Source organism: Bombina bombina, chromosome 3, assembly GCF_027579735.1.
Source record: "Bombina bombina isolate aBomBom1 chromosome 3, aBomBom1.pri, whole genome shotgun sequence".
Lineage (NCBI taxonomy): Eukaryota > Metazoa > Chordata > Amphibia > Anura > Bombinatoridae > Bombina > Bombina bombina.
The window spans coordinates 39,377,047-39,399,950 of record NC_069501.1 but is presented as its reverse complement, the minus strand read 5'-3'; the positions used below and the strand labels follow the sequence as shown (position 1 = coordinate 39,399,950).

Here is a 22,904-nt window from a genome sequence, read left to right as displayed (position 1 = left end):
AGGCACAGCTATCCTCCACCGGGATAGTGGTACGCTTAGCTAGAGTAGAAACTGCTCCCTCCACCTTAGGGACCGTTTGCCATAAGTCCCGAGTGGTGGCGTCTATTGGAAACATCTTTCTAAATATTGGAGGGGGTGAGAACGGCACACCGGGTCTATCCCACTCCTTAGTAACAATTTCAGTTAATCTCTTAGGTATAGGAAAAACGTCAGTACTCGCCGGTACCGCAAAGTATTTATCCAACCTACATAGTTTCTCTGGTATTGCAACGGTGTTACAATCATTGAGAGCTGCTAAGACCTCCCCTAGTAATACACGGAGGTTCTCCAATTTAAATTTAAAATTTGAAATATCTGAATCCAATCTGTTTGGATCAGAACCGTCACCCACAGAATGAAGCTCTCCGTCCTCATGCTCTGCAAGCTGTGACGCAGTATCAGACATGGCCCTAGTATTGTCAGCGCACTCTGTTCTCACCCCAGAGTGATCACGCTTGCCTCTTAGCTCAGGTAATTTAGACAAAACTTCAGTCATAACAGTAGCCATATCTTGTAATGTTATCTGTAATGGCCGCCCAGATGTACTAGGCGCCATAATATCACGCACCTCCCGGGCGGGAGATGCAGGTACTGCCGCGTGAGGCGAGTTAGTCGGCATAACTCTCCCCTCGCAGATTGGTGAAATTTGTTCACATTGTACAGATTGACTTTTATTTAAAGTAGCATCAATACAGTTAGTACATAAATTTCTATTGGGCTCCACCTTGGCATTGGAACAAATGACACAGATATCCTCTGAGTCAGACATGTTTAACACACTAGCAATAACTTGCAACCTGGTTATAGTCTTTTTTAGCAAAAACGTACTGTGCCTCAAAGAGGTACTTAAACGATTAAGGATTAAATGACAGTTGAGATAATATACTGAGAACAGTTATAGCATCAACTTTAAAACAACACAACTTTTAGCAAAGGTTTTGTTCCCATTAGTAAGATAACATAACTAAATTTGACATAAAAATTACTGAGTAACGTCTTTATCCACAGTCAATATAAAAAATTCTCACAGCTCTGCTGAGAGAATGTACCTCCCTTCAAGAAGTTTGAAGACCCCTGAGATCTGTCAGAGATGAACCGGATCATGCAGGAAAAATAATAGCTGACTGGAAATTGTTGATGCGTAGCAAAGAGCGCCAAAAACGGCCCCTCCCTCTCACACACAGCAGTGAAGAGAAACGAAACTGTCACAATTCAAAATAAACTACTGCCAAGTGGAAAATAAAGCCCAAACATTTATTTACTCAGTACCTCAGCAGTGTAAACGATTCTACATTCCAGCAAAAACGTTTAACATGATATAATACTTATTAAAAAGATTAGTGACCTTTAACAAAGTAGTTCCGGTGAAGTACCATTCCCAGAATACTGAAGTGTATACATACATGTCATTATAACGGTATAGCAGGATTTTCTCATCAATTCCATTCAGAAAATAAAAACTGCTACATACCTCAATGCAGATTCATCTGCCCCTGTCCCCTGATCTGAAGCTTTTACCTCCCTCAGATGGCCGAGAACAGCAATATGATCTTAACTACTCCGGTTAAAATCATAGTAAAAACTCTGGTAGATTCTTCCTCAAAGTCTGCCAGAGAAGTAATAACACGCTCCGGTGCTATTATAAAATAACAAACTTTTGATTGAAGTCATAAAAACTAAGTATAATCACCATAGTCCTCTCACACATCCTATCTAGTCGTTGGGTGCAAGAGAATGACTGGGACTGACGTAGAGGGGAGGAGCTATATCAGCTCTGCTGGGTGAATCCTCTTGCATTTCCTGTTGGGGAGGAGTTATATCCCAGAAGTAATGATGACCCGTGGACTGATCACACATAACAGAAGAAATGAGACTTAAATAATGTGGAGACAAAAGCGACGCCCATATTTTTTCGCGCCAAATAAGACGCCCACATTATTTGGCGCCTAAATGCTTTTTGGCGCCAAAAATGACGCCACATCCGGAACGCCGACATTTTTGGCGCGAAATAACGTAAAAAAATGACGCAACTTTCCGGCGACACGTATGACGCCGGAAACGGAAATAGAATTTTTGCGCCAAAAAAGTCCGCGCCAAGAATGACGCAATAAAATGAAGCATTTTCAGCCCCCGCGAGCCTAACAGCCCACAGGGAAAAAGTCAAATTTAAAGGTAAGAAAAAATGGTTAAATCAAAATGCATTATCCCAAATATGAAACTGACTGTCTGAAAATAAGGAAAGTTGAACATTCTGAGTCAAGGCAAATAAATGTTTGAATACATATATTTAGAACTTTATAAACAAAGTGCCCAACCATAGCTTGGAGTGTCACAGAAAATAAGACTTACTTACCCCAGGACACTCATCTACATATAGCAGATAGCCAAACCAGTACTGAAACGAGAATCAGTAGAGGTAATGGTATATATAAGAGTATATCGTCGATCTGAAAAAGGAGGTAAGAGATTAATCTCTACGACCGATAACAGAGAACCTATGAAATAGACCCCGTAGAAGGAGATCACTGCATTCAAATAGGCAATACTCTCCTCACATCCCTCTGACATTCACTGCACGCTGAGAGGAAAACCGGGCTCCAACTTGCTGCGGAGCGCATATCAACGTAGAATCTAGCACAAACTTACTTCACCACCTCCATCGGAGGCAAAGTTTGTAAAACTGAATTGTGGGTGTGGTGAGGGGTGTATTTATAGGCATTTTGAGGTTTGGGAAACTTTGCCCCTCCTGGTAGGAATGTATATCCCATACGTCACTAGCTCATGGACTCTTGCTAATTACATGAAAGAAATAAATACGTTTGGGTTTTTCTTAGAAAAGCCTACTTGAATAGAGAATGAAATGGGTGCATGGTTGGAGACACGAATATATGAGAAATCTGATCTTGCTTGACCCACTAGCTTCTCATTAATTAAAATATAATCAATTCGGGAAAAAGATTTATGTGTTTTTGATTCGCATGTATAATATTTTCTATCAGGATTTTGAAACCTCCATATGACTTTTAGATTTAATGTATTTCTAAAAACTCTGAAAACCCCTGTTTCATTTCTATGCTGCTTAAAGGGACATAATACTCATATGCTAAATTAGTTGAAACTGATTTAGTGTAACTGTAAAAAGCTGACAGGAAAATATCGCCTGAGCATCTCTATGTAAAAAAGGAAGATATTTTACCTCACAATCTCCTCAGCTCAGTAGAGTAAGTTCTGTGTAAAAAGTTATACTCAGCTGCTCCCAGCTGCAGGTAAAAATAAAATAAAAAAAATGAAGAAATGAACAGCAGCCAATCAGCATCAACAGTGCCGAGGTCATGAACTTGTGATCTCATGAGATTTCACTTAACTCTCATGAGATTTCATTGTAAACTTCCTTACACTGAATAGGGAAATAAGATGAGTATGCACGAAAACTTGCTCCTTCCGCTGTCCCGGGACAGACATACTGATTTGCTGCTTAGAAGTCCTTTACACTGGGATGTGGCTACTGAGAAACTTTTGAGGTAAAATATCTTTCTTTTTTACATAGAGATGTTCAGGTGATATTTTCTAGTCAGCTTTATAGATAGGTCACTAGAGTGTGCAGCCAATGGTTGTGCTGGATTTAACAGTGTTCTGCACTTCCATTTCTAACAGGAACTGAAAAGCTCACAATTTCAGAATGGAATTACAGGAAAAGAGGACAAAATAAATAATGAAAGTATATTGCAGAGTTGTTTTATTATATACAATTTATCATTTTATATTACCATTTCAAAGTGTTTAATGTCCCTTTAACCCTTCAGCACTCGGGCTCTAGAAGGGTGGGGGAGTACATCCAGAGAATCAGTGCCCCCTCCTCAGCAAGGAAACAACATCTGTGCCAGCCAGACATAGGGTCAGCCATACAGCTGACTAACACGTGTTGCTATTTACATTCGGATGACAGAAGTACGCGCCACTTCTGTGTGCACCGCCAAATAAGTCAGAGCATGTTTTAGTTAAGATCTCTTCTCTATATAACTTATACACACTTCCCTGGTTCCTCACCAATCACCCCGCCTAATTAGTTTAACCTAACATTTGTCAGGCATGGGGCAAAGTATTCTTATTATTTCATACAAATACATAGGTTTACAACTGACAAAGGGTTAAACAGACACCTGCTAGATGGTAAAATGCAGATTCATGAGGCAGATAAGAGAATAATGTTATATTTTATTGTTAAACATTTTACAGCAATTATACAATAGAACTGCTGGGAATCAGCTCGTCAGGTGAAACGGCCTCTCTAGTTTGCCCTCCCGGATCAGCTTTTCCTTGCGATCCTGGAGAGAGAGAGAGAAGAGAAAAAGGAAGTTATTTATAGTGAAAAAGGGGTAGTGTACAAGCGCTGAGGTAATCCCCAAGCTGTATCCAAACAGAGATCCTAACCAACCTCCAAAAAATATGCACAAGTAGTAAGAAGTGAATACAGCGCCAACAAGAGGCCAAGGGATAAATATACTCACAGAGAGATAAAAGAAGATTATTTAATGAACCATGTTAAAAAGCATCAGTAATAAAAGACTATATATAAAAAATGTAAAAAGCACATATAAATAAAATTACAAATACAGGAATATCTTACAGAAGCGGCTCAAAGGGCCAAAGCTGATAATTACAATAAAAACAAAGGTAATAACAGGTGATCAGTGTGAGTGGTACACCAGAATAAGAGTGTATACTAATAAAACAGAATTAGCCTAAGTACAACTGTAGCAAGTGCATCAAGCAAAAAACTAATAAACAATAATACAAACAATAGTGTTCAAAATTAGTGTTTCACTACTTGAAGTTATTTATAGAACAAGCACAATTAGTCTGCACTTTGTTAAAAAGGAAAACATGCAAGTGAGAATGGCCGTACTAGAATTATAATAAACGCACAACTGTACAAAACATAAAGGGATAGTCTAGTCAAAATTAAACTTTTGTGGTTCAGATAGAGCAGCAATTTTAAAGGGACAGTCTACACCTTAGTCATCTTAAAGTCTTAGCTTAGATTAAACTGCACCTTTTCTATATCATGCAGCAGGAATGTTATTTTAAAATTAATATTGTTTCTGGCCAGTTGGCTGCCAATCTCCACCAACTGACGATATCACGATCTGGCCAGTATCTAGGCACTCTGCTGAGTAGCACTGACAGTCTGTTGAATACAACTAGTGAGCCTTTTGTGATTGGACGCCCTATGCAGCCCAGATTGTGATGTCATCAGTGGGGGGAGCTTGGCAGCCATTTCAATGTAGCAAAAAACAATATTAATTTTAAGTTTTTTACCATTCCTGCTGCATGATATAGAAAAGGCGTAGGAGGCTATTTGCAGCTTAATCGAAGGCAAGACTAAGATGACTAAAAGGTGTAGATTGTACCATTAAGCAATTTTCTAATTTACTCCTATTATCGATTTTTCTTCATTCTCTTAGTATCTTTATTTTAAAAAGCAGGAATGTAAGCTTAGTAGCTGGAACCATTTTTGGTTCAGCACTTGCCGATTGGTGTCTAAATGTAGCCACCAATCAGCACCTAGCCCCAACAGCACATTATGTGAGCCAGTGACACGAGATATACATGTGCAGCCACCAATCAGCACCTAGCCCCAGTAGCACATTATGTGAGCCAGTGACACGAGGTATAAATGTGCAGCCACCAATCAGCATCTAGCCCCAGTAGCGCATTATGTGAGCCAGTGACACAAGGTACATATGTGCAGCCACCAATCAGCACCTAGCCCCAGTAGCGCATTATGTGAGCCAGTGGCACAAGGTACATATGTGCAGCCACCAATCAGCACCTAGTCCCAGTAGCGCTTTATTTGAGCCAGTGACACAAGGTATATATGTGCAGCCACCAATCAGCACCTAGCCACAGTAGCTCATTATGTGAGCCAGTGACACAAGGTATAAATAAGGTATAAATGTGCAGCCACCAATCAGCACCTAGCCCCAGTAGCGCATTATGTGAGCCAGTGACACAAGGTATATATGTGCAGCCACCAATCAGCACCTAGCCCCAGTAGCGCATTATGTGAGCCAGTGACACAAGGTATATATGTGCAGCCACCAATCAGCACCTAGCCCCAGTAGCGCATTATGTGAGACAGTGACACAAGGTATATATGAGCAGCCACCAATCAGCACCTAGCCCCAGTAGCGCATTATGTGAGACAGTGACACAAGGTACATATGTGCAGCCACCAATCAGCACCTAGCCCCAGTAGAGCATTATGTGAGTCAGTGGCACAAGGTATATATGTGCAGCCACCAATCAGCACCTAGCCCTAGTAGTGCATTATGCGAGCCAGTGACACAAGGTATATATGTGCAACCACCAATCAGCACATAGCCCCAGTAGCGCATTATGTGAGCCACCAATCAGCACCCAGTAGCGCATTATGTGAGCCAGTGACACGAGGTATATATGTGCAGCCATCTATCAGCACCTAGCCCCAGTAGCACATTATGTGAGCCAGTGACACGAGGTATATATGTGCAGCCACCAATCAGCACCTAGCCCCAGTAACGCATTATGTGAGCCAGTGACACGAGGTACATGTGTGTAGCCACCAATCAGCACCTAGCCTCAGTAGCGCATTATGTGAGCCAGTGACACAAGGTACATATGTGCAGCCACCAATCAGCACCTAGCCCCAGTAGCGCATTATGTGAGCCAGTGGCACAAGGTATATATGTGCAGCCAACAATCAGCACCTAGCCCCAGTAGTGCATTATGTGAGCCAGTGACACAAGGTATATATGTGCAGCCACCAATCAGCACCTAGCCCGAGTAGCGCATTATGTGAGCCAGTGATACAAGGTATATGTGCAGCCACCAATCAGCACCTAGCCCCAGTAGCGCATTATGTGAGCCAGTAGCACGAGGTATATATGTGCAGCCACCAATCAGCACCTAGCCCCAGTAGCGCATTATGTGAGCCAGTGACACAAGGTATATATGTGCAGCCACAAATCAGCACCTAGTCCCAGTAGCGCTTTATTTGAGCCAGTGACACGAGGTATATATGTGCAGCCACCAATCAGCACCTAGCCACAGTAGCTCATTATGTGAGCCAGTGACACAAGGTATAAATAAGGTATAAATGTGCAGCCACCAATCAGCACCTAGCCCCAGTAGCGCATTATGTGAGCCAGTGACACAAGGTATATATGTGCAGCCACCAATCAGCACCTAGCCCCAGTAGCACATTATGTGAGCCAGTGACACGAGGTATATATATGCAGCCACTAATCAGCACATAGCCCCAGTAGCGCATTATGTGAGCCAGTGACACAAGGTATATATGTGCAGCCACCAATCAGCACCTAGCCCGAGTAGCGCATTATGTGAGCCAGTGATACAAGGTATATGTGCAGCCACCAATCAGCACCTAGCCCCAGTAGCGCATTATGTGAGCCAGTAGCACGAGGTATATATGTGCAGCCACCAATCAGCACCTAGCCCCAGTAGCGCATTATGTGAGCCAGTGACACAAGGTATATATGTGCAGCCACAAATCAGCACCTAGTCCCAGTAGCGCTTTATTTGAGCCAGTGACACGAGGTATATATGTGCAGCCACCAATCAGCACCTAGCCACAGTAGCTCATTATGTGAGCCAGTGACACAAGGTATAAATAAGGTATAAATGTGCAGCCACCAATCAGCACCTAGCCCCAGTAGCGCATTATGTGAGCCAGTGACACAAGGTATATATGTGCAGCCACCAATCAGCACCTAGCCCCAGTAGCACATTATGTGAGCCAGTGACACGAGGTATATATATGCAGCCACCAATCAGCACATAGCCCCAGTAGCGCATTATGTGAGCCAGTGACACAAGGTATATATGTGCAGCCACCAATCAGCACCTAGCCCCAGTAGCGCATTATGTGAGCCAGTGACACAAGGTATAGATGTGTAGCCACCAATCAGTACCTAGCCCCAGTAGCGCATTATGTGAGCAAGTGGCACAAGGTATATATGTGCAGCCACCAATCAGCACCTAGCCCCAGTAGCGCATTATGTGAGCCACTGACACGAGATATATGTGCAGCCACCAATCAGCACCTGGCCCCAGTAGCACATTATGTGAGCCAGTGACACAAGGTACATATGTGCAGCCACCAATCAGCACCTAGCCCCAGTAGCACATTATGTGAGCCAGTGGCACAAGGTATATATGTGCAGCCACCAATCAGCACCTAGCCCCAGTAGCGCATTATGTGAGCCAGTGACACAAGGTATATATGAGCAGCCACCAATCAGCACCTAGCCCCAGTAGCGCATTATGTGAGACAGTGACACAAGGTACATATGTGCAGCCACCAATCAGCACCTAGCCCCAGTAGAGCATTATGTGAGTCAGTGGCACAAGGTATATATGTGCAGCCACCAATCAGCACCTAGCCCCAGTAGTGCATTATGCGAGCCAGTGACACAAGGTATATATGTGCAGCCACCAATCAGCACATAGCCCCAGTAGCGCATTATGTGAGCCACCAATCAGCACCCAGTAGCGCATTATGTGAGCCAGTGATACAAGGTATATGTGCAGCCACCAATCAGCACCTAGCCCCAGTAGCGCATTATGTGAGCCAGTAGCACGAGGTATATATGTGCAGCCACCAATCAGCACATAGCCCCAGTAGCGCATTATGCGAGACAGTGACACGAGGTATATATGTGCAGCCATCAATCAGCACCTAGCCCCAGTAGCGCATTATGTGAGCCAGTGACACAAAGTATATATGTGCAGCCACCAATCGGCGCCCAGGCCCAGTAGCGCATTATGTGAGCCAGTGACACAAGGTATAGATGTGTAGCCACCAATCAGCACATAGCCCCAGTAGCGCATTATGTGAGCCACTGACACGAGATATATGTGCAGCCACCAATCAGCACCTAGCCCCAGTAGCACATTATGTGAGCCAGTGACACAAGGTATATATGTGCAGCCACCAATCAGCACCTAGCCCCAGTAACGAATTATGTGAGCCAGTGACACAAGGTACATGTGTGTAGCCACCAATCAGCACCTAGCCTCAGTAGCGCATTATGTGAGCCAGTGACACAAGGTACATATGTGCAGCCACCAATCAGCACCTAGCCCCAGTAGCGCATTATGTGAGCCAGTGGCACAAGGTATATATGTGCAGCCACCAATCAGCACCTAGCCCCAGTAGCGCATTATGTGAGCCAGTGGCACAAGGTATATATGTGCAGCCAACAATCAGCACCTAGCCCCAGTAGTGCATTATGTGAGCCAGTGACACAAGGTATATATGTGCAGCCACCAATCAGCACCTAGCCCGAGTAGCGCATTATGTGAGCCAGTGATACAAGGTATATGTGCAGCCACCAATCAGCACCTAGCCCCAGTAGCGCATTATGTGAGCCAGTAGCACGAGGTATATATGTGCAGCCACCAATCAGCACCTAGCCCCAGTAGCGCATTATGTGAGCCAGTGACACAAGGTACATATGTGCAGCCACCAATCAGCACCTAGTCCCAGTAGCGCTTTATTTGAGCCAGTGACACGAGGTATATATGTGCAGCCACCAATCAGCACCTAGCCACAGTAGCTCATTATGTGAGCCAGTGACACAAGGTATAAATAAGGTATAAATGTGCAGCCACCAATCAGCACCTAGCCCCAGTAGCGCATTATGTGAGCCAGTGACACAAGGTATATATGTGCAGCCACCAATCAGCACCTAGCCCCAGTAGCGCATTATGTGAGCCAGTGACACGAGGTATATATATGCAGCCACCAATCAGCACATAGCCCCAGTAGCGCATTATGTGAGCCAGTGACACAAGGTATATATGTGCAGCCACCAATCAGCACCTAGCCCCAGTAGCGCATTATGTGAGCCAGTGACACGAGGTATATATATATATATATATATATGCAGCCACCAATCAGCACCTAGCCCCAGTAGTGCATTATTTGAGCCAGTGACACAAGGTATATATGTGCAGCCACCAATCAGCACCTAGCCCCAGTAGCGCATTATGTGAGCCAGTGACACAAGGTATAGATGTGTAGCCACCAATCAGTACCTAGCCCCAGTAGCGCATTATGTGAGCAAGTGGCACAAGGTATATATGTGCAGCCACCAATCAGCACCTAGCCCCAGTAGCGCATTATGTGAGCCAGTGACACGAGGTATATATATGCAGCCACCAATCAGCACATAGCCCCAGTAGCGCATTATGTGAGCCAGTGACACAAGGTATATATGTGCAGCCACCAATCAGCACCTAGCCCCAGTAGCGCATTATGTGAGCCAGTGACACGAGGTATATATATATATATATATGCAGCCACCAATCAGCACCTAGCCCCAGTAGTGCATTATTTGAGCCAGTGACACAAGGTATATATGTGCAGCCACCAATCAGCACCTAGCCCCAGTAGCGCATTATGTGAGCCAGTGACACAAGGTATAGATGTGTAGCCACCAATCAGTACCTAGCCCCAGTAGCGCATTATGTGAGCCAGTGGCACAAGGTATATATGTGCAGCCACCAATCAGCACCTAGCCCCAGTAGCGCATTATGTGAGCCAGTGACACAAGGTATAGATGTGTAGCCACCAATCAGTACCTAGCCCCAGTAGCGCATTATGTGAGCAAGTGGCACAAGGTATATATGTGCAGCCACCAATCAGCACCTAGCCCCAGTAGCGCATTATGTGAGCCAGTGACACAAGGTATAGATGTGTAGCCACCAATCAGTACCTAGCCCCAGTAGCGCATTATGTGAGCAAGTGGCACAAGGTATATATGTGCAGCCACCAATCAGCACCTAGCCCCAGTAGCGCATTATGTGAGCCACTGACACGAGATATATGTGCAGCCACCAATCAGCACCTGGCCCCAGTAGCACATTATGTGAGCCAGTGACACAAGGTACATATGTGCAGCCACCAATCAGCACCTAGCCCCAGTAGCGCATTATGTGAGCCAGTGACACAAGGTATATATGTGCAGCCACCAATCAGCACCTAGCCCCAGTAGCGCATTATGTGAGCCAGTGACACGAGGTATATATATATATATGCAGCCACCAATCAGCACCTAGCCCCAGTAGTGCATTATTTGAGCCAGTGACACAAGGTATATATGTGCAGCCACCAATCAGCACCTAGCCCCAGTAGCGCATTATGTGAGCCAGTGACACAAGGTATAGATGTGTAGCCACCAATCAGCACCTAGCCCCAGTAGCGCATTATGTGAGCAAGTGGCACAAGGTATATATGTGCAGCCACCAATCAGCACCTAGCCCCAGTAGCGCATTATGTGAGCCACTGACACGAGATATATGTGCAGCCACCAATCAGCACCTGGCCCCAGTAGCACATTATGTGAGCCAGTGACACAAGGTACATATGTGCAGCCACCAATCAGCACCTAGCCCCAGTAGCGCATTATGTGAGCCAGTGGCACAAGGTATATATGTGCAGCCACCAATCAGCACCTAGCCCCAGTAGCGCATTATGTGAGCCAGTGACACAAGGTACATGTGTGTAGCCACCAATCAGCACCTAGTCCCAGTAGCGCATTATGTGAGCCAGTGACACGAGGTATATATGTGCAGCCACCAATCAGCACCTAGCCCCAGTAGCGCATTATGTGAGCCAGTGACACGAGGTATATATGTGCAGCCACCAATCAGCACCTAGTCCCAGTAGCGCATTATGTGAGCCAGTGGCACAAGGTATATATGTGCAGCCACCAATCAGTACCTAGCCCCAGTAGCGCATTCTGTGAGACAGTGACACGAGGTATATATGTGCAGCCACCAATCAGTACCTAGCCCCAGTAGCGCATTCTGTGAGACAGTGAAACAAGGTATATATGTGCAGCCACCAATCAGCACCTAGCCCCAGTAGCGCATTATGTGAGACAGTGAAACAAGGTATATATGTGCAGCCACCAATCAGCACCTAGCCCCAGTAGCGCATTATGTGAGCCAGTGACACAAGGTATATATGTGCAGCCGCCAATCAGCACCTAGCCCCAGTAGCGCATTATGTGAGCCAGTGACCCAAGGTATATATGTGCAGCCACCAATCATCACCCAGGCCCAGTAACTCATTATGTGAGCCAATGACACGAGGTATATATATGCAGCCTCCAATCAGCACCTAGCCCCAGTAGCGCATTATGTGAGACAGTGACACAAGGTATATATGTGCAGCCAGCAACCAGCACCTAGACCCAGTAGTGCATTATGTGAGCCAGTGACACGAGGTATATATGTGCAGCCACCAATCAGCACCTAGCCCCAGTAGCGCATTATGTGAGCCAGTGACACAAGGTATATATGTGCAGCCACCAATCAGCACCTAGCCCCAGTAGCGCATTATGTGAGACAGTGACACGAGGTATATATGCAGCCACCAATCAGCACCTAGCCCCAGTAGCGCATTATGTGAGCCAGTGACACGAGGTATATATATGTGCAGCCACCAATCAGCACCTAGCCCCAGTAGCGCATTATGTGAGCCAGTGACACAAGGTATATATATGTGCAGCCAGCAACCAGCACCTAGCCCCAGTAGTGCATTATGTGAGCCAGTGACACAAGGTATATATGTGCAGCCACCAATCAGCACCTAGCCCCAGTAGCGCATTATGTGAGACAGTGACACGAGGTATATATGCAGCCACCAATCAGCACCTAGCCCCAGTAGCGCATTATGTGAGCCAGTGACACGAGGTATATATATGTGCAGCCACCAATCAGCACCTAGCCCCAGTAGCGCATTATGTGAGCCAGTGACACGAGGTATATATGTGCAGCCAGCAATCAGCACCTAGCCACAGTAGCGCATTATGTGAGACCGTGACACGAGGTATATATGTGCAGCCACCAATCAGCACCTAGCCACAGTAGCACATTATGTGAGTCAGTGACACAAGGTATATATGTGCAGCCACCAATCAGCACCTAGCCCCAGTAGTGCATTTTGTGAGACAGTGAAACAAGGTATATATGTGCAGCCACCAATCAGCACCTAGCCCCAGTAGCGCATTATGTGAGCCAGTGACAAAAGGTATATATGTGCAGCCGCCAATCAGCACCTAGCCCCAGTAGCGCATTATGTGAGCCAGTGACACGAGGTATATATGTGCAGCCACCAATCAGCACCTAGCCCAAGTAGCGCATTATGTGAGACAGTCAAACAAGGTATATATGTGCAGCCACCAATCAGCACCTAGCCCCAGTAGCTCATTATGTGAGCCACTGACACAAGGTATATATGTGCAGCCACCAAACAGCACCTAGCCCCAGTAGCGCATTATGTGAGCCAGTGACACTAGGTATATAAATATATATGTGTAGCCACCAATCAGCACCTAGCCCCAGTAGCGCATTATGTGAGCCAGTGACACGAGGTATATATGTGCAGCCACCAATCAGCACCTAGCCCCAGTAGCGCATTATGTGAGCCAGTAGCACGAGGTATATATGTGCAGCCACCAATCAGCACATAGCCCCAGTAGCGCATTATGTGAGCAAGTGACACAAGGTATATATGTGCAGCCACCAATCAGCACCTAGCCCCAGTAGTGCATTATGTGAGCCAGTGGCACAAGGTACATATGTGCAGCCACCAATCAGCACCTATCCACAGTAGCTCATTATGTGGGCCACTGACACAAGGTATATATGTGCAGCCACCAATCAGCACCTAGCCCCAGTAGCGCATTATGTGAGACAGTGACACGAGGTATATATGTGCAGCCACCAATCAGCACCTAGCCCCAGTAGCGCATTATGTGAGACAGTGACACTAGGTATATATGTGCAGCCACCAATCAGCACCTAGCCCCAGTAGCGCATTATGTGAGCCACGGACACAAGGTATATATGTGCAGCCACCAATCAGCACCTAGCCCCAGTAGCGCATTATGTGAGCCAGTGACACAAGGTATATATATGTGTAGCCACCAATCAGCACCTAGCCCCAGTAGCGCATTATGTGAGCCAGTGACACAAGGTGTATATATATGTGTAGCCACCAATCAGCATCTAGCCCCAGTAGCGCTTTATGTGAGACAGTGACACAAGGTACATATGTGCAGCCACCAATCAGCACCTAGCCCCAGTAGCGCATTATGTGAGCCACTGACACAAGGTACATATGTGCAGCCACCAATCAGCACCTTACCCCAGTAGCGCATTATGTGAGCCAGTGACACGAGGTACATATGTGCAGCCACCAATCAGCACCTAGCCCCAGTAGCGCATTATGTGAACCACTGACACAAGGTACATATGTGCAGCCACCAATCAGCACCTAGCCCCAGTAGCGCATTATGTGAGCCAGTGGCACGAGGTACATATGTGCAGCCACCAATCAGCACCTAGCCCCAGTAGCGCATTATGTGAGCCAGTGGCACGAGGTATATATGTGCAGCCACCAATCAGCACCTAGCCCCAGTAGCGCATTTCTGCTCCTAACTAGTCTAACTAGGATCTCAACAAAATATACCAAGAGTACACAGCAAATTAGATAAAAGTACTTTTGGAAAGTTGTTTAAAAATCAATGTTCTATCTGAATCAAACATTTAAAGGAACATTCCAGCCAAAATTGAAATCCACAGGGGTTCATTTCAGTTTTTAACAGAAGCATTTTTGTAAAATACACGTAATACATCTAATAAAAGCTATAGTTGTTTCAAGTGTATTTAAGTATGCACCATGCACCAGCATTTTAAACAGCACAAGGACTCAATTTTTTAATTGCTGACATAATACAATCCCTACTGGCGCACTGAGCAGCTGCATTATTTAAAATATCTAGCTATGCTTCACGTGCACAGAAAAATGCTAACGCTAAAATAGCGATAGAATTTACTAGAAGCATTTTTGGCAATACATGTATATTGCAAATATGTTTCTATTTTATGATGTAATTAATCAATGTGCATTTATATTTTGCCGGAATGTCCCTTTAACCTCTTAAGGACATATGATGGAATTGGCATGGATAGTCCACAAATCCATTCTAAATTACTAGTGGGAACCAATACCCAAACTAGAGGACACAGAATGGAGGGGAGAATAAGATAGGCGGACCTAAACCGAAGACACCACCACTTGAAAAAGTCTCCTCCCCAAAGAAACCTCAGCTGAGGCAAAAAAAATTAACAAATAGAATTTGTAAAAAGTATGCAACGAAGACCAAGAGGCCGTCTTGCATATTTGTTCCACAGAAGCCTCAATTGTAAAAGGTCCAGGAAAACGAGATAGCCCTAGTGGAAGGAGCCACAATGCTCTCAGTAGGCTGTTGTCCAGCTGTCTCATAAGTCAACTGAATAACACTTCTCAACCAAAAAAAAGAAGATGTGGCCTTCACCAGAAAATACAACAAAAAGGGCAGCAGATTAACAAAAATCTCTAGATGTCTGTAGAGAGAAATGCAAAGTATGCACAACATCCAGGATAAGCAACAGATGTTCCTTCTGAGAAGGATTAGGACAGAACGAAAGAACAGCAATTTCCTGGTTGATATTGCGGTCCGACACCACCTTAGGAAAAAATCCCAATTTGGTATGAAGGACCTCCTTATCCTCATGAAAATAAGGAAAGGAAAGGGGGTCGCATTGCAGAGACGAAAGCTCTGAGACCATACAAGCAAAAGAAATAGCGAGAACAAAACCTTCCAAGACAATAACTTAATATCAACAGAGTGCAGGCTCAAATAGAGTCTGCTGTAGAACTATAAGAACAAGATGAAGGCTCCAAGGAGGAGCAACAGACAAAACACAGAATAAATAAAATATAGGGGGTGCCCTTGGTCAAACCAAACAGTTGATGGTGCAAATAGTATGAAGTACAAAAATGTAGAGTGAACAGTAAAACAACCTATCTAATTTCAAACAGAGCAACAAATTGCAATTCAATATATCAACACAAAAGTACCAGAGTGCCATAAAGTGAGGCAGGGTGATAAATTAGGGACCCAGGTCCAGTCAGCTGTCTGTGGATGGATCAAGGCCACAATCTGTAGATAACAAAGAAACAGAAGCGCCACATGGCCTAGTATTGTATGAATAGGTGAGAGATAGTGTGTGGTATATTACACACATTGGGTAGAGCACCCCTTTTGTTGCAAATATTGCAGGCTGGAATCAACCAGTCACCCAGCAGACTGACCTCCGGTGTTAAATCAGCAATCTGTAGGTGGTGTAAAGAAACAACAAACGCCAGTGTGGCCTAGTACTTTATGAGTAAGCAGGAGATGGTGTAAAAAAAGGTTGCACTCACATTAGGTAAAGCACCCCTCTTGGTGCAAATGGGGCAGGCTGGAGTCAAATGGTTACCCAGCAGACTGACCTCCGGTGTTAAATCAGCAATCTGTAGGTGGTGTAAAGAAACAACAAACGCCAGTGTGGCCTAGTACTTTATGAGTAAGCAGGAGATGGTGTAAAAAAAGGTTGCACTCACATTAGGTAAAGCACCCCTCTTGGTGCAAATGGGGCAGGCTGGAGTCAAATGGTTACCCAGCAGACTGACCTCCGGTGTAGCAGGAAACTCCAAAGGTTTAGGAAACAAAAAATCCCCAAAAGTGGTAACATCAAATGGAGATGTAAATGAGAATAAAAAAAGTATGGCAGCAAGTGTATAAACTTACTTTATTAATATAAACAAGCAACGCGTTTTTTAGGCAACTGGTGGCTGTTTCATCAGACTAGAAAAATTCACCTCAGTATGAGAGAGAATATTATACAGAGTTCCAGTAAAAAAAACATAAATGTATAATTATGCAAAATATGGACAAGAATCTCCCTTCTGCCATAGGAGAACAACATGCCCCCATGGGGTCTGGAACTCTGATCTCTAATGAAGTATCAGAGACTTTCCACTGAGAGCTATTAAAAAAATAATAGGAGTCTAAGGACCACTCAGATAACCAAGTATATAGTGACATAAAATACATACATGGACTCCTCAGATGAGAAAGGTATTGCCTCCTATACATGACAATATGGAATTGATCATGCATATACATAGAACTGCCAACATATTTATTTAATTATAAAATATTTTACCAGGAAGGATACATTGAGATTTCGCTTGTTTTCAAGTATGTCCTGGGTCCACAAAACATTGTATTGATACAATAGGGTACAATAAAATACAATGTGGTAGTACATACTAAAGGAACACACTCATTTAAAACAAACACGTCCTGAAAATAAGAGCAGAGTCATAATGGTTTATTGTAAAAATATTACAAAATGCCATGCACAAGATAAATAGTATTGTCATGTTGTTTGTAGCGACAAAGGAGTACATTGAAAACTGATCCTCACATTCCAGAGAGAATCTTAGCTAACATGTCAGACATCTGCATCATTTTTTATTTATTTATTTTTTTTATTGTCCATTCGACCAAATAGGTTAACTAAAATAACCTAATAAAATGTAGAAGCATAAAAAATGTGTCAAAAATACGAGATGCACAGACATGAGAGAAAACAGAATTTATGCTTACCTGATAAATTACTTTCTCCAACGGTGTGTCCGGTCCACGGCGTCATCCTTACTTGTGGGAATATCTCTTCCCCAACAGGAAATGGCAAAGAGTCCTAGCAAAGCTGGCCATATAGTCCCTCCTAGGCTCCGCCCACCCCAGTCATTCGACCGACGGACAGGAGGAAAAAATAGGAGAAACCATATGGTACCGTGGTGACTGTAGTTAAAGAAAATAATTCATCAGACCTGATTAAAAAACCAGGGCGGGCCGTGGACCGGACACACCGTTGGAGAAAGTAATTTATCAGGTAAGCATAAATTCTGTTTTCTCCAACATTGGTGTGTCCGGTCCACGGCGTCATCCTTACTTGTGGGAACCAATACCAAAGCTTTAGGACACGGATGAAGGGAGGGAGCAAATTAGGTTACCTAAACGGAAGGCACCACGGCTTGCAAAACCTTTCTCCCAAAAATAGCCTCTGAAGAAGCAAAAGTATCAAATTTGTAGAATTTGGCAAAAGTGTGCAGTGAAGACCAAGTCGCTGCCTTACATATCTGATCAACAGAAGCCTCGTTCTTGAAGGCCCATGTGGAAGCCACAGCCCTAGTGGAGTGAGCTGTGATTCTTTCAGGAGGCTGCCATCCGGCAGTCTCGTAAGCTAATCGGATGATGCTTTTAAGCCAAAAGTAAAGAGAGGTAGAAGTCGCTTTTTGACCTCTCCTTTTACCAGAATAAACGACAAACAAAGAAGATGTTTGTCTGAAATCTTTTGTAGCTTCTAAATAGAATTTTAGAGCACGGACTACGTCCAAATTGTGTAACAAACGTTCCTTCTTTGAAACTGGATTCGGGCACAAAGAAGGTACAACTATCTCCTGGTTAATATTTTTGTTAGAAACAACCTTTGGAAGAAAACCAGGCTTAGTACGCAGAACCACCTTATCTGTATGAAACACCAGATAGGGCGGAGAACACTGCAGAGTAGATAACACTGAAACTCTTCTAGCAGAAGAAATAGCAACCAAAAACAAAACTTTCCAAGATAACAACTTAATATCTATGGAATGTTGAGGTTCAAACGGAACCCCTTGAAGAACTGAAAGAACTAGATTTAAACTCCAGGGAGGAGTCAAAGGTCTGTAAACAGGCTTGATCCTAACCAGCGCCTGAACAAATGCTTGAACATCTGGCACAGCTGCCAGTCGTTTGTGTAATAAGACAGATAAAGCAGAAATCTGTCCCTTTAGAGAACTCGCTGATAATCCTTTATCCAAACCTTCTTGTAGAAAGGAAAGGATCTTAAGAATTTTGATCTTATTCCATAAGAATCCCTTGGATTCACACCAGCAGATATATCTTTTCCATATTTTATGGTAAATTTTTCTAGTTACCGGTTTTCCGGCTCGAACTAGAGTATCTATCACAGAATCTGAAAACCCACGCTTTGATAGAATCAAGCGTTCAATTTCCAAGCCGTCAGCTGGAGGGAGACCAGATTTGGATGTTCGAATGGACCCTGTACAAGAAGATCCTGTCTCAAAGGTAGCTTCCATGGTGGAACCGATGACATATTCACCAGGTCTGCATACCAAGTCCTGCGTGGCCACGCAGGAGCTATCAAGATCACCAAAGCCCTCTCCTGCTTGATCCTGGCTACCAGCCTGGGGATGAGAGGAAACGGTGGAAACACATAGGCTAGGTTGAAGGTCCAAGGCGCTACTAGTGCATCCACTAGAGTCGCCTTGGGATCCCTGGATCTGGACCCGTAGCAAGGAACCTTTAAGTTCTGACGAGACGCCATCAGATCCATGTCTGGAATGCCGCATAATTGAGTCAACTGGGCAAAGATCTCCGGGTGGAGTTCCCACTCCCCCGGATGGAATGTCTGACGACTCAGATAATCCGCCTCCCAGTTTTCCACACCTGGGATGTGGATCGCAGATAGGTGGCAGGAGTGATCCTCCGCCCATTGTATTATTTTGGTCATTTCTTTCATCGCCAGGGAACTCCTTGTTCCCCCCTGATGATTGATATAAGCAACAGTCGTCATGTTGTCTGATTGGAATCTTATGAATCTGGCCTTTGCTAGTTGAGGCCAAGCCCTGAGAGCATTGAATATCGCTCTCAGTTCCAGAATGTTTATCGGGAGAAGAGACTCTTCCCGAGACCATAGTCCCTGAGCTTTCAGGGATTCCCAGACCGCGCCCCAGCCCACTAGACTGGCGTCGGTCGTGACGATGACCCACTCTGGTCTGCGGAAGCTCATTCCCTGGGATAGGTGGTCCAGGGTTAGCCACCAACGGAGTGAGTCTCTGGTCTTCTGATCTACTTGAATCACTGGAGACAAGTCTGTATAGTCCCCATTCCACTGTTTCAGCATGCACAGTTGTAATGGTCTTAGATGAATTTGCGCAAAAGGAACTATGTCCATTGCTGCAACCATCAACCCTACTACTTCCATGCACTGAGCTATGGAAGGACGTGGAACAGAATGAAGAACTTGACAAGCGCTTAGAAGTTTTGACTTTCTGACCTCTGTCAGAAAAATCCTCATTTCTAAGGAATCTATTATTGTTCCCAAGAAGGGAACTCTCGTTGACGGAGACAGAGAACTTTTTTCTATGTTCACCTTCCATCCATGAGATCTGAGAAAGGCCAGGACGATGTCTGTATGAGCCTTTGCTTTTGAAAGGGACGAGGCTTGTATTAGAATGTCGTCCAAGTATGGTACTACTGCAATGCCCCTCGGTCTTAGAACCGCTAGAAGGGACCCGAGTACCTTTGTGAAAATCCTTGGAGCAGTGGCTAATCCGAATGGAAGGGCCACAAACTGGTAATGTTTGTCCAGAAAGGCGAACCTTAGGAACTGATGATGTTCTTTGTGGATAGGAATATGTAGGTACGCATCCTTTAGATCCACGGTAGTCATAAATTGACCTTCCTGGATAGTAGGTATAATCGTTCGAATGGTTTCCATTTTGAACGATGGTACCCTGAGAAATTTGTTTAGGATCTTTAAATCCAGAATTGGTCTGAAGGTTCCCTCTTTTTTGGGAACTATGAACAGATTTGAGTAAAATCCCATTCCTTGTTCCATCCTTGGAACTGGGTGTATCACTCCCATTTTTAACAGGTCTTCTACACAATGTAAGAACGCCTGTCTCTTTATTTGGTTTGAGGATAAGAGAGACATGTGGAATCTTCCCCTTGGGGGTAGTTCTTTGAATTCCAGAAGATAACCCTGAGTAACGATTTCTAGCGTCCAGGGATCCTGAACATCTCTCGCCCAAGCCTGAGCAAAGAGAGAGAGTCTGCCCCCCACTATATCCGGTCCCGGCTACTCCTTCATGCTGTTTTGTTAGCAGCAGCAGGCTTCTTGGCCTGTTTACCCTTGTTCCAGCCTTGCATCGGTTTCCAGGCTGGTTTGGACTGTGAGGAATTACCCTCTTGCTTAGAGGATGCAGAATTAGAGGCCGGTCCGTTCCTGAAATTACGAAAGGAACGAAAATTAGACTTATTCTTGGCTTTGAAAGGCCTATCTTGTGGGAGGGCGTGGCCCTTTCCCCCAGTGATGTCTGAGATAATCTCTTTCAATTCCGGCCCAAAGAGAGTTTTACCCTTGAAGGGGATGTTAAGCAATTTTGTCTTGGATGATACATTCGCTGACCAAGACTTTAGCCAAAGCGCTCTGCGCGCCACAATTGCAAACCCTGAATTTTTCGCCGCTAATCTAGCTAATTGCAAAGCGGCATCTAAAATAAAAGAGTTAGCCAACTTAAGTGCGTGAACTCTGTCCATAACCTCCTCATATGGAGTCTCTCTACTGAGCGACTTTTCTAGTTCCTCGAACCAGAACCACGCTGCTGTAGTGACAGGAACAATGCACGAAATGGGTTGTAGAAGGTAACCTTGCTGTACAAAAATCTTTTTAAGCAAACCTTCCAATTTTTTATCCATAGGATCTTTGAAAGCACAATTATCCTCGATAGGAATAGTAGTGCGCTTGTTTAGAGTAGAAACTGCCCCCTCGACCTTAGGGACTGTCTGCCATAAGTCCTTTCTGGGGTCGACCATAGGAAATAATTTCTTAAATATAGGAGGGGGAACAAAAAGGTATGCCGGGCTTTTCCCACTCCTTATTCACTATGTCCGCCACCCGCTTGGGTATAGGAAAAGCGTCGGGGTGCACCGGAACCTCTAGGAACTTGTCCATCTTGCATAATTTCTCCGGAATGACCAAGTTGTCACAATCATCCAGAGTAGATAACACCTCCTTAAGCAGTGCGCGGAGATGTTCTAATTTAAATTTAAATGTCACAACATCAGGTTCGGCCTGTTGAGAAATTTTTCCTGAATCTGAAATTTCCCCATCTGACAAAACCTCCCTCATGGCCCCTTCAGATTGGTGTGAGGGTATGACAGAGCAATTATCATCAGCGCCCTCCTGCTCTTCAGTGTTTAAAACAGAGCTATCGCGCTTTCTCTGATATACAGGCATTTTGGATAAAATATTTGCTATGGTGTTATCCATTACAGCCGTCAATTGTTGCATGGTAATAAGCATTGGCGCGCTAGAAGTACTAGGGGCCTCCTGGTATAGACACAGAAGGAGATGATGTAGAACCATGTCTACTCCCTTCATCTGATGAATCATCTTGGGCAACTTCATTATCTGTGACAGTACTGTCCTTACATTGTTTGGACGCTATGGCACAATTATCACACAATTTTGAAGGGGGAGACACATTGAGTTTCATACATATAGAACATAGCTTATCTGAAGGTACAGACATGTTAAACAGGCTTAAACTTGTCAATAAAGCACAAAAACCGTTTTAAAAGAAAACCGTTACTGTTTCTTTAAATTTTAAACAGAGCACACTTTATTACTGCATATGTGAAAAATATGAAGGAATTGTTCAAAATTTACCAAAATTTCACCACAGTGTCATAAAGCATTACAAGTATTGCACACCAATTTTCAGAGCTTTAACCCTTAAAATAACGAAACCGGAGCCGGTTACAGATTTAACCCCTATACAGTCCCAGCTACAGCCTTTGCTGCGATTTTACCAAGCCTAGAGGGGAATACGATACCAAATGACGCCTTCTAGAAGCTTTTCCAAATACTTTCAGTTCCTCACACATGCATCTGCATGTCTAGCTCTCAAAAACAACTGCGCAATAATAGCGCGAAAATGAGGCTCAGCCTACAACTGGGAAGGCCCTTCCTGACAGGAAAAGGTGTCTAACATAGTGCCTGACATTAAAAAACGTTCCCCAAGTTTATAAGTGTGAATTACCAGCATAAACATGTATAAAATGCCC

At 44.4% G+C, this 22,904-nt stretch overlaps 1 protein-coding gene across 1 annotated transcript in view; it reads right to left on the bottom strand.

Moving 5' to 3' along the window:
• Positions 1-4,234: 4,234 nt before the first annotated feature.
• LOC128652833 (NADH dehydrogenase [ubiquinone] 1 beta subcomplex subunit 4) overlaps positions 4,235-22,904 on the bottom strand; it is a 47,521-nt gene continuing 28,851 nt past the window's right edge. Inside the window, exon 3 of the mRNA XM_053705797.1 lies at positions 4,235-4,364. Coding sequence (XP_053561772.1) covers positions 4,302-4,364 — 63 coding nt within the window. The 3' untranslated portion in view covers positions 4,235-4,301. The remainder of the gene's footprint in view (positions 4,365-22,904) is intronic.